Source organism: Bison bison, unplaced genomic scaffold (genome assembly GCF_000754665.1).
Source record: "Bison bison bison isolate TAMUID 2011002044 unplaced genomic scaffold, Bison_UMD1.0 scf7180017864108, whole genome shotgun sequence".
In the NCBI taxonomy this organism is placed as follows: domain Eukaryota; kingdom Metazoa; phylum Chordata; class Mammalia; order Artiodactyla; family Bovidae; genus Bison; species Bison bison.
In genome coordinates this window covers 4,414,525-4,427,861 of record NW_011494680.1, presented here as the reverse complement: position 1 = coordinate 4,427,861, position 13,337 = coordinate 4,414,525, and the positions used below count along the sequence as shown (strand labels likewise).

The 13,337-nt window shown below is 40.0% G+C and overlaps 1 protein-coding gene across 1 annotated transcript in view; it reads right to left on the bottom strand.

The window, feature by feature from the left end:
* The window catches only part of LOC104987850 (hyaluronan synthase 2-like), a 19,436-nt gene extending 6,587 nt beyond the window's left edge, over positions 1-12,849 (bottom strand). Inside the window, exon 1 of the mRNA XM_010838933.1 lies at positions 12,223-12,849. Within this exon, the coding sequence (XP_010837235.1) occupies positions 12,223-12,849 (627 nt within the window). The remainder of the gene's footprint in view (positions 1-12,222) is intronic.
* Between the last annotated feature and the right edge of the window lie 488 nt (positions 12,850-13,337).

Genomic DNA, 13,337 nt, shown 5'->3' with positions numbered 1-13,337 from the left:
ATGTCTCTGTTAAGCTGAGTGCTGCTGCACTGTACTCAGGCATGCAGTCATGTTCAACTCTTTGTGACCCCATGGACTGTAGCCCATCAGGCTCCTCTGTCCATGGGATTCTCCAGGCAAGAATACTGGAATGGGTTGTCATTTCCTCCTCCAGGGGAGCTTCCCGATCCAGAGTTGAACCCACACCTGTTATATCTCTTGCACTGGGAGGCAGATTCTCCTGCTTTGGAAAGCCCTGTTAAGCTGAGCTGCTGTGCTGCTGCTAAGTCGCTTCAGTCATGTCCGACTCTGTGCGACCCCATAGACGGCAGCCCACCAGGCTCCCCCGTCCCTGGGATTCTCCAGGCAAGAACACTGGAGTGGGTTGCCATTTCCTTCTCCAATGCAGGAAAGTGAAAAGGGAAAGTGAAGTCGCTCAGTCATGTCCAACTCTTAGCGACCCCATGGACTGCAGCCTACCAGGCTCCTCTGTCCATGGGATTTTCCAGGCAAGAGTACTGGAGTGGGTTGCCACTGCCTTCTCCAGTTAAGCTGAGAGTCTGATCTAAATATGGGAATTGTTAAAAAGAAGCAATAGGCCCAAAATGGATTCAGTTGTGCTTAGCCCATGTCAGCAAATCAAGACTTAATATTGAACCTAATTGTAATTTAAGCCTCTCCAAAGAATGTGATGTTTAAGCCGTCAAACTGGAATTACCTGGTCAGCACCAGTGAAGAAATCTGCCTGACTGACCCCCTACCTTCTCCCAAAAGAAGATGACTTTGCCTGAAACAATCTACTTTTTGGTAGAAACTTCCCCATCCAAACAATAAATATCATGGTTGGCAGATGGAGGTGTTATCTGTAATTCCCAAGTATGGCAGTCCTGGATGGAGTTTAATCAAGATTTAGCCTAACTGTTTATACCAAATGTAATTATTTTTATAGTTCTCTCACTACTTCATAAAAATAGTAGGGATTTGATATGCCAGTTTTGAAAAAAAACTAAGAAAACAATCTGTAGAAGCATAAAGCCTCACAGGTGAAGTGGAGTTTACACATATTTGGCATGACACCCTCACATAATTAACTAAGGAATCCCAACATTTTAAAAATGCATGTGTTTCAATTTTACTAATTATAGTTTTTTTCTGAAGAGATTATTTACAAATAAAAAAAATACTTGGTGAAAACAGCAAATTAAATGCATTATTAGAATAATTTAAATGCATTATATGACTTAAGGCAGGGGTCCCCAAACTCTGGGATCTAATGCCTGAGGATCTGAGGTAGAACAGATGTAATAATAACAGAATTAAAGTGCACAATAAATGTTGAATGCTTGAATCATGCCCAAACCATCCCCCCCACCGTCCAGTCTGTGGAAAAATTTTCTTCAGCAAAACTGGTCCCTGGTGCCAAAAAGGTTGAGGACCACTGACTTAAGGAGTAGATAGGGTATCCAGTTATAAAAAGTAAACATCACCTCTCTAGATTGACCTAAATTATATCAATTTCAGGGTTAACTTCTAATTTTTACTTTTATATTGCTTATTTAGAAGCATGATAAATATATTTTCTAAATAAAACCCAGTTTTTATTTTCTTGTCTTTCTATATTGGTCCAGTATGTTCTCACTTTTCTAGGGGAAAAAAAAAAATAGACAACACGTAGGCATAAATTTGCGTTGGAAACGAACAGAGATCATTCTGTCATTTTTGAGATTGCATCCAAGTACTGCATTTCAGACTCTTCTGTTGACTATGATGGCTACTCCATTTCTTCTAAGGGATTCCTGCCCACAGTAGTAGATATAATGGTCATCTGAGTTAAATTCACCCATTCCAGTCCATTTGAGTTTGCTGATTCCTAGAATGTCGACATTCAATCTTGCCATCTCTTGTTTGACCACTTCCAATTTGCCTTGATTCATGGACCTAACATTCCAAGTTCCTTTGCAATATTGCTGTTTAAAACATTGGACCTTGCTTCTATCACCAGTCACATCCACAACTGGCTGTTGTTTTTGCTTTGGCTCCATCCCTTCATTCTTTCTGGAGTTATATCTCCACTGATCTCCAGTAACATATTGGGCACCTACCCACCTGGGGAGTTCATCTTTCAGTGTCCTATCTTTTTGCCTTTTCACACTGTTCATGGGGTTCTCAAGGCAAGAATACTGAAGTGGTTTGCCATTCCCTTCTCCAGTGGCCCACATTTTGATAGTAAAGTAATGCACAAAATTCTCCAAGCCAGGCTTCAGCAATACATGAACTGTGAACTTCCAGATGTTCAAGCTGGTTTTAGAAAAGGCAGAGGAACCAGAGATCAAATTGCCAACATCTGTTGGATCATTGAAAGAGCAAGAGAATTCCAGAAAAACATCTATTTCTGCTTTATTGACTATGCCAAAGCCTTTGACTGTGTGGATCACGATAAAGTGTGGAAAATTCTGAAAGAAATGGGAATACCAGACCACTTGACCTGCCTTTTGAGAAATCCGTATGCAGGTCAGGAAGCAACAGTTAGAACTGGACATAGAACAGCAGACTGGTTCCAAATAGGAAAAGGAGTACGTCAAGGCTGTATATTGTCACCCTGCTTATTTAACTTGTATGCAGAGTACATTATGAGAAACGCTGGGCTGGAAGAAGCACAAGCTGGAATCAAGATTGCAGGGAGAAATATCAATAACCTCAGATATGCAGATGACACCACCCTTATGGCAGAAAGTGCAGAAGAACTAAAGAGCCTCTTGATAAAAGTGAAAGTTGATAAAAGTAAAAAGTTCAGAAAACTAAGATCATGGCATCCAGTCCCATCACTTCATGGCAAATAAATGGGGAAACAGTAGAAACAGTGGCTGACTTTGTTTTTTGGGGCTCTAAAATACCTGTAGATGGTGACTGCAGCCATGAAATTGAAAGATGCTTACTCCTTGGAGGGAAAGTTATGACCAACCTAGACAGCATATTCAAAAGCGGAGACATTACTTTGCCAACAGAGGTCCATCTAGTCAAGGCTATGCTTTTTCCAGTAGTCATGTATGGATGTGAGAGTTGGAGTATAAAGAAAGCTGAGCACTGAAGAATTGATGCTTTTGAACTATGGTGTTGGAGAAGACTCTTGAGAGCCTCTTGGACTGCAAGGAGATCCAACCAGTCCATCCTAAAGGAGATCAGTCCTAAGCATTCATTGGAAGGACTGATGTTGAAGCTGAAACTCCAATATTTTGGCCACCTGATGCGAAGAGCTGACTCATTTGAAAAGACCCTGATGCTGGGAGAGATTGAGGGCAGGAGGAGAAGGGGATAACAGAGGATGAGATGGTTGGATTGCATCACCGACTCAATGGACATGAGTTCGGGTAAACTCTGGGAGTTTGTGATGGACAGGGAGGCTTGGCATGCTGGAGCCCATGGGGTCGCAAAGAGTCTGACACGACTGAGCAACTGAACTGAACTGAGGCGTAAGTTTTCCACTGTAGAAAATATCAATAGTATTTCTCTAACACAAGTCTCGGAAGAAACCTAGACAAATTCCTCCAATAGCAAAGTTTTTCTGATCTTGCCTTATCTATCACTGTTTTGTAAATATACAGTTATAAGCCTGGAAGATCAGTCACTAAGGTAGTAAAAAGTGAAGGCAGAAGTTCAACCCACCTTTCAACCTCTCAGCATCAAGAGTTTATGGCCACACCCACCTCTATTGACTCAAGCCAGGAAAGGTAAAACCAGAAAGCTAAAATAAGACTAAAAACAACAGGAAGGTGGCAATCTAGAACTAATGTTCAAGTAACTCCACCTGCTTGTGAGCAGAAGCAAACCAAGGGAACTGTCTCTCTGAAAAGACTAAACTTAACCAAACTTCTGAGGTTCTATTTATTTAAATTGGTCCCCCCCCCCTCCCAGTTTCCAACAGCAAAGTGCCAGAAGTTCTCTGAGAGAGATTGTTCACATGGTGAATTTAACTGTCAGAAGCGAAAGCTCTCAGAAATCCCTTGGGAGGGGTTTGTTATAGCAGGATTAAAGAGTTCTTTATAGAAGTTCAGTTTCTGGATGTATTTGGTTATAGAGTGCCAACTAGAAAACCATCATCTACCGTAGTCTGTGAAAAGAAATAAATTCACGGACATATAGTATCTATTTGTTTGTGTGTGAAGGGTAGAACTCTAGCCCTTCTTAAAACCAGTCTAGTAGAAGCAGAATTTCTACCTGTCTCTTCACCAATTAATAAAAGTGTATAACTTCACAAAGGTTGGCTGTTCAGCTCTGGGCTAGAAGCTGTGGGGGAAAATACCCCAGTTCATGAAGAGCTTAACTTGACACTGGGGAAAACCACAGGACATGGTCGGCACGCAGGAAACTGAGAACAAACCAAAACTTCTTTCTGTCCATCTTGTCATATAAAATGAAGACTACATAGAAACATAAATTCTCAACATGTGCCCTCAGAATATTTCACTTAGATTTCCTATATAAAACAAGAATCAACCAAATGTTATATACAATCAGTTCTCGTTATTCACAGTAGGTATGTTCCTACCAAGGTCCATGAACAATGAATTAGTAGATGTCAAAAATTTCTTTCAGCTGAAATACAGGGTTTGACTCCTCCAAGTCTCTGATCACATCTTTGTCTAGTGATCATTGGCTAAATTTTTTAAATTTGTGTTTCTGTTTTAAAACACACACAAAGACACACACATACATATGATTCATTAACAGTGAACTTACGTCCAACAGTACTAGAATTCATGCCTGAAGAAAGCTTATCTAACAGACCTATTTTCTCCACAAGGCATTTATAACTTTCTTGCATTATGAACACTAGATAGCACTTTGACATTATACTTGGGGACCATTTTAAACAAAAACATGATAATAGACTAAACAAGTTACTTGTTTACTGTGCAAAAGCTGAGACAAGAAGGCATGCATGATCTTGTTTGACTTCAGCAGAGAACATGAATATTGGCTGACAAATCTTTTGCCACTCCACACATGAAAATGATTAAAAAGCACTGCAACTATTGATTTTGGGGTAGTATACAAATTAGATAGTAGGTTAATTTACAAAAATGAAATTCATAAATAGTATTGGTCAACTCTACTATTATGAATGATTCAGTCTTATTTTTCTCCTGCTCAATGAATCTTGGATAGCTAGAATGCTATCAGATTAAATTCATAATAAAGTTGTCTCCTATATGAAAAGTGAAATGATGCTGTCAAAATGTTGCACTCAATATGTCAGCAAATTTTGAAAACTCAACAGTGGCCACAGGACTGGAAAAGGTCAGTTTTCATTACAACTCCAAAGAAGGGCAATGCCAAAGAATGTTCAAACTATCATAAATTTGCATTCATTTCACATGCTAACAAAGTGAAAGTGATTTCACATGCTAACAAAGTGAAAGTGAAAGTCGCTCAGTCATGTCCCACTCTTTGCGACCCCATGGACTATACAGTCCATGGAATTTTCCAGACCAGAATACTGGAGTTGGTAGCCTTTCCCTTCTCCAGGGCATCTTCCCAATATGCTATCAAGGTTATGCTCAAAATCCTTCAAGCTAGGCTTCAGCAGTACATGAACTGAGAGTTTCCAGATAGATGTTCAAGCTGGATTTTAAAAAGACATAGGAATTAAAGATCAAATTGTCAACATCTGTTGGACCATAGACAAAGCAAGGGAATTTCAGAAAGAAACATCTATTTTGCTTCGTTGACTATGCTAAAACTTTTGACCTTGTGGATCACAACAAACTGTGGAAAATTCTGAAAGAGATGGGAATACCAGACCATCTTACCTGTCTCCTGAAAAACCTGTATGCAGGTCAAGAAGCAACAGTTAGAACCAGACATGGAACAATAGGCTGGTTCCAAATTGGGAAAGGAGCACATCAAGGCTGTATATTGTCTTCCTGCTTATTTAACTTCTCTGCAGAGTACATCATGGGAAATGCCACCTGGATGACTCAAAAGCTGGAACCAAGATTACTGGGAAAAATATCAACAGCTTCAGATACGCAGATGATACCACTCTAACGGCAGAAAGTCAAGAGGAACTAAAGAGTCTCTTGAGGAGGGTGAAAGAGGAGAGTGAAAAAGCAGGCTTAAAACCAAACATTCAAAAAACTAAGATCATGGCATCAGGTCCCATCAATTCATACAAATAGGTGGGGAAAAAGTGAACACAGTAACAGATTTTATTTTCTTGAGCTTCAAAATCACTGCGGACAGTAACTGCAGCCATGAAATTAAAAGACGCTTGCTCCTTGGAAGGAAAGCTAAGATAAACCTAGAGAGCATATTAAGAAGTAGAGACATCACTTTGCTGATAATGGTCTGTATAGTCAAAGCTACAGTTTTAGAGAAGTCATGATTGGATATGAGAGTTGGACCATAAAGCAGGCTGAGCACAAAAGAATTGATGCTTTCAGTTTGTGGTGCTGGAGAAGACTCTTGAGAGTCCCTTGGAGAGCAAGGAGATCAAACCAGTCAAACCTAAAGGAAATCACTCTTAATATTCATTGGAAGGATTGATGTTGAAGCTCCAATACTTTGGTCACTTGATGTGAAGAGCTTATTCATTGGAAAAGACCCTGATGCTGGGAAAGACTGAGGGCAGGAGGAGAAGGAGGCAACAGAGGAGAGATGATTGGATGGTATCATCAACACAATGGACATGAGTTTGAGCGAACTCCAGGAGATAGTGAAGGACAGGAAAGCATGTCGTTCTGTAGTCCATGAGGTTGCAAGAGTTGGACATGACTTAGCAACTAAAAAATGAACAATGTCTCCTACATACTTCCCTTTTAGAAAATGTTCATCAGTTCAGTTCACTCACTCATATTGGATTCTTTGCAACACCATGGACTGCAGCACACCAGGCCTCCCTGTCCATCCCCAACTCCCAGACCTTGCTCAAACTCATGCCCTTCAAGTCGGTGATGCCATCCAACCATCTCATCCTCTGTTATCCCTTTCTCCTCCTGCCTTCAACCTTTTCCAGCATCAGGGTCTTTTCCAATGAGTCAGTCTTCACATCAGGGGGCCAAAGTATTGGAGCTTCAGCTTCAGCAGCAGTCCCTCCAATGAATGTTCAGGACTGATTTCCTTTAGGATTGACTGGTTGGCTCTCCTGACAGTCCAAGCGACTCTCAAGAGTCTTCTCCAACACCACAGTTCAAAAGCATCAATTCTTCAGTGCTCAGCTTTCTTTATAGTTCAACTGTCACATCCATACATGACTACTAGAAAAACCATAGCTTTGACTGGACAGACCAGATATTGACTAGACTAGACATAACTCTGTGGGCAAAGTAATGTCTCTTCTTTTTAATATGCTGTCTAGGTTGGTCATAGCTTTTCTTCCAAAAAGCAAGCATCTTTTAATTTCATGGCTGCAGTTACCATCTGCAGTGATTTTGGAGCCCAAGAAAATAAGTCTCTCACTGTTTCCCTTGTTCCCCCATCTATTTGCCATGAAGTGATGGGCCTGGATGTCATGCCAGGATCTTAGTTTTTGAATGTTGAGTTTTAAGCCAGCTTTTTCAGTCTCCTCTTTCATCAAGAGGCTCTTCAGTTCCTCTTTGCTTTCGGCCATAAGAGTGGCCGAAAAAAATATGAAAATAATGTTCAAATTTATTGTATATTTTATACCTGGGAAATCCCTATTGCACACATCATAAGACAATTTTTATCCTTCATCACACAGACTGGTGGCCACTTACCTTATTAAATCCATGTTCAGTGACAGGAGATATGTTAAAGAAATTAAATAATCTAGGTGTCACAAGATACTTAAAGTTTTCTGATATTGTAGAATAAAGTATGATTCAAAATGGCAAATACAACATAATTTCAAATTTAAAAAAGGATAGAAGACATATATACCAGGAAGTATTTATTTGAAAAATCTATGTTTGGGTCAAGTTTTTGTGGCAGATGATTTAAATTTTGCTTATTGTGGTTTTCTACATTTTTTAAAACACTGCCATAATCTTGTGCTATTTAGACAAATGAAAAAACTAACATAAGTAATATTTTGAAAAAATAAGACTTTTGCCCTACCTTAAACTGTATCTAGGCAGATCAGAGAAAAGAAAAAGTTTCCTCATTATTCAAGATTAAGAAAATCTTCCTCATTCTCCTCTTTATTTCTCATTCTGTATATCTTTGTTTTCTCATTTTGTTATTTTTCTTCTTCTGTTTTTATATCTTCTCTGTCTCCAAAAGAAGCCACTAGCATCACTTTTGAATTTGCTACTATGTTGGATTTATCCTAAACTAAATCTTCCTTCCATATTCCACGTCAATATTAACTGTTTGAGGGACTATAAAACTGAGACAGTTATCAGTAGAGAAGACTAGAAATGATAGTGGAGAGAGCTAGACAAAGAGGTGATAATTGATAAAAATTGGTCTGGAATATACCAGAGGATGCCAACTGAGAGCGCTTCGGAGGTAGATGGAAGGTTGCCTTGAGATAAGAAATAAGGTCAGTACCTTTGGAACTGTAAGCAGGAAAGAGTAAAGAAGGCCTTGATAGCCTTCAGAGTAAGTACTTTTGCTGTTCTCTTTCATAGGAGGCAAGATCACAGGTAGTCAAACAGGGAGGAGTTTGGGTAAGGCCCTAGGAGAGTGACGAAGACATGAAATAACAGACACGAGAGGAATAAACAAGACATCTATTCAAGATCAAGTGCAAAGAGTGCTGATAAGTGCCAAGGATCCAGCTGCAACTGGAAGCCAATCATTTTGGCCATCTCTCTGAACACTTAAGCAGTGTTCCTCAGCCAGGTTAGCAAGTATAAGCAGATGGGCAATTTCTTCCCCTAGTCTCAATTCTCTCTTGTGTATTAGGAAGAACGTTGCTTCCTTCTGCCCCTAAACAACTTGAACTCCACATCCAAGCACTTGCAATGCTCAGGAGCTGATAACCTCGACCCCCTCCCTCCTTGGTCTTCTGGGGGCTTCTGCTCTACAACTCTTGGACCCTGGAACAGTGTTTTTGTTTTCTTTTCAATTTTTATTGATGTATAGTTGGCTTACAATGTTGTATTCATTTCAGGTGTACAGCAAACTGAATCAGTTATATTGATACATATGTTTGAATTTTGGGCTTCCCTAGTGGCTCAGCAGTAAAGAATCTGCTTTCCAATGCAGGAGATACAAGTTTAATCCCTGGGTCAGGAAGATCCCCTGGAGGAGGTAATGGCAACCCACTCCAGTATTCTTGCCTGGGAAATCCCATGGACAGAGGAGCCTGGTGGGCTACTGTCCATGGAATCGCAAAGGATTCAGACACAAGTTAATGACTGAAAAACAACAACATTGGCATTTTAGTAATTTCCACTGCTGTAGGCCAGAGTGGTTAAATATTTGGGGATATGATGAAGGATGAATGGAATTTACTGGTCACAGAATACCAAAAGATTTTTTTACCCTTACTTGAATGGTTGGAATGGGCTCAGAGTCCAAAAAGGATTCAGGGCCCAGTTACCAGTTGCTGCTGAGGTCAATAGATCTGGAGGCTTCATCCTGAAGGAAGAGAAGTTCTCAAGCCTGATTACATCTGTAGCAGGAAGCCTATTCTAACATTTTATATTTTATTTTTTCTTGGACAGGTACAATGTCAAATTATCAAGAATACAAACAAAATTCAAAACAAAAATGATGGGAGAAGGCAGTTTGGGTGGAGCAGGTTGAAAAACAAAAGGAACCCCACACAATAACTTCTTGATTAGAAGGACAAATGTAACAATTGTTTTAACTAGAATTAAAGGTAAAGTATCAAAATAGATGTTCTCTTCTTTTAGACTTCATTCTTCAAATCCTCTGCAAGTTTACAAGTTACTCTTTCCTTTAAGTGTTTTATTCTCTCATCTGAGACTGAAGTTGCACTAGGTAAATATGTGAAGATGTCCTGCGTTAATTAAAACTACTTAAATTGTGATAGCTCTAGAAATTAGAAGAACTTAGGAGTGAAATTCTATCAATTCCGTAGAAGAGATTAATATACAGATGGTATCAACTTATGAAACCCCTCAGGACTTCCCTGGTGGTCCAGTGGTTGGCAGGAAGACTCCCAGTGCAGAGGACATGGGTTCAATCCCCAGTCCGGTAAGATCCCATATGCAGGAACAACTAAGCCCATTTACCACAACTACTGAAATCTGCATGCCTTAAAGCTCGTGCTTTGCAACGAGAGAAGCCACGGCAATGAGAAATCCCTGCAACCACGACAAAGCGTGGCAGCACCACCTCACTGCTCAGTGTGTGCCTCAGTAAGGACACAGTGCAGCCAAAAATTAATTAATTTTTAAAAAGAAATACTTCAAAACTCTTTAAAGATTAAAGAAATTCACTCTGTGGTGGGAATTGACATGGACCATAATTTTCAAGTAAGTACTAGATGATCCAGAGAAGGCAATGGCACCCCACTCCAGTACTCTTGCCTGGAAAATCCCATGGATGGAGGAGCCTGGTGGGCCATAGTCCATGGGGTCGCAAAGAGTCGGACATGACTGAGCGACTTGATTTTCACTTTTCACTTTCATACATTGGAGAAGGAAATGGCAATCCACTCCAGTGTTCTTGCCTGGAGAATCCCAGGGATGGGGGAGCCTGGTGGGCTGCCGTCTATGGGGTCGCACAGAGTCGGACACGACTGAAGCGACTTAGCAGCAGCAGCACTAGATGATCATATAAAAAATAGTATTAATATTACCAGCAAGCTTTTTCATAAAGTTAACGATACCATCATTAGCAACTTTTGTAAAACCCACTTGGATACATGATTTGTAATAATGATCTCAAACCCCTTGTGAAATTAGTTTCTTGTATCCAGGTAACCAAGGTTTGGGAGGTGGTCTTCCTCAAGATCAGCAGCTATTACTATAGCTAGAACTTCAGTCAGTTGACACTGAAGCCCAAAGCCCATTCTTTTCCCATTACACACAGAGAGACCCACTGGGCACCATAAAGGCCCCTAACGAACACAATGGGTCCTCTGAAAAATAGAATTTTGCTTTCAACAGAAGGGGAACGTGTCCATCAGATTTTGTAAGCCAGAAATATCTCTCCTTTCTTGATACAATTATGGCCAAAATCTACTAAAAGTTTCTGTAAAAAATTATAACTAGAAAACTCCCAGGAGCAGGAAAATCCCTACACCTATTTTTTTATGAATGTATAGTTGATTTATAATGTTGTAATAATTCCTGTGTTAACCTATTCTTAAATGAGATTTGTTCATATATTTTTTGTAAAAACACTCTATTGCTAGCTATCTCAATAAAACCAAGGGAAAAAAAGAAACACTTCCATAACCCACCCCCCATTAAAAAAAAAAAATCTCACAGGAACCCTACTAACACTCTAAAAAAGAAAGCCTCAATGATAACTAGGAGTGGAGAAACCCAAGAGTGTGCAGGCAGGGAATTAATGAGAGACACAGCCTGTCTAATTTTCATACAAGCAAACACCATCACAAATGTTTTCAAAGGTCAAGTTGCAGTGAATGAGGTAATGCTATTTGGGGAGTGAAATAAACATGACTTAGGTTTTGCTCTGAAAACTTGTTTTTTTCTCCCCCCTTTCCCTTTTTCAATTTTCTGTTCTTTTTCTCTGTGTCTAAATTTTGAATTCCTTTTCCTTTTAAATCAAAATTGTGTTCTCCATTCTTTTTTTGCCTAGACTCCATGAAAAACTTCTTAGGGCCTGTAGATTTTCTCAAGACCTTTCTGCTGGAACAGACTCTATTTTTTTTACAAGGCTGATTTTAAGATTGTGGAAAATAATGTTGGATTTGACTTAGCAGGCCCAAGGTGGGAGAAAAGGAAAGAAAGGGAAAGAGACGGATCTACTGATCTAAAGAATCTTGATTTCTAACCTATAACATTGCACAAGTGAAGTGTTTTCATTGTCTTAACCATTTTTATATGATTTATATCTCTTTATCTCTTGAAATGTGCTTTCAACAGTCATGGGGCTTCCCCAGTAATCTGCCTACAATGCAGGAGACCCCAGTTCAATTCCTGGGTTGGGAAGATCCCCTGGAAAAGGGACAGGCTACCCACTCCAGTATGCTTGGGCTTCCCTGGTGGCTGTTTTGAGATGAACTGAAAGGAGTACTGTGTCCAGAGGAGACAAAGATGGGCTACAGCATATGACTGAAGAGATACAAAAGATGCTTTATTTAAATATACATTTGTCCTGGCAGATGTGGAGACCTACCTGTACATAATCCACACTTCGCCCCAGTGCTCTGAAGGCTGTGTACATGACTTCTCTTTTTCCACCCCATTTTTGCATGATGCAAATACTCTTGTTGGACAAGACCAACTGGGTGACATGCTGTGAGCTTTCTCTGTGTGACTCATCCGTCTCTCCAGGACCCTTCACATGGTAGTTGTTCTTCCAGATATAAGTGGCTGACTGGTCCCTGCCCATGACTTCACTGAAGATGTCCATCATGTAAAGGTCATCTTCCGAGTTTCCATCTATGACCATGACAACTTTAATTCCGGGGTAGGTTAGCCTTTTCACAGATTGCAAACATTTCCGCAAATAGTCTGGATCTTCTTGATATGCAGCAATGCAAAGAGCAACAGTTCTGTTCAAGTTAACGGGGATAGTTACATACTTTTTCATTTTCCGGTGCTCCAAAAAGGCAAACAGGTTTTGAATAAGAACATGTAAAGCTAAAAAGGCACCATATGGTCCAAAAGATAAATAGTAATCATCTGTGTGGATAAACTGGTAGCCAATAACATAAGAAAGGATCATTCCAGTGAGGAGAGAGACTCCAAAAAGTGTGGTTCCAAATATTCTCAGGATAGATAGAAACCCCTCACAAGGCATCTGTGAAGCAATCACATGATACACTTGGTTAGCCACTCTTGTCCCACACTTGTTACATACAGGGTACCATAGGGAGCACATTGGACTAGAAGCATTCCTGGTGTTCTAACCCTGAGTTTGTCACTTAACTAGCTCTGTTGACTTTCTGCATCTCAGTTTGCCCATCTGCCAAAAAAGGATAAGGATGCCCTTTCGACATACCTGAGAGGACTCTTTTAAACATTAAATGAGATGAGGGTGTGACGTACCATTGAAAATCATAATGTGTAAGCAAATATTACTAGATTATTTGTTTAAAAGATGCACTTTATATTCCGGGTCATAGCCAAGTGTATAATCAAAACTTCTTGGCAAGCAAAGCACTTTTGTCCTGCTCCATGATGTTCTGTCTCCCCCAATCCTGCCCAGTGAAAACTCCACAGGTTTTGCTGAATTTCCCATGTGTAATTCCATCTCACCTCTGATTCAAATCCCTCAGCTCACTTTTT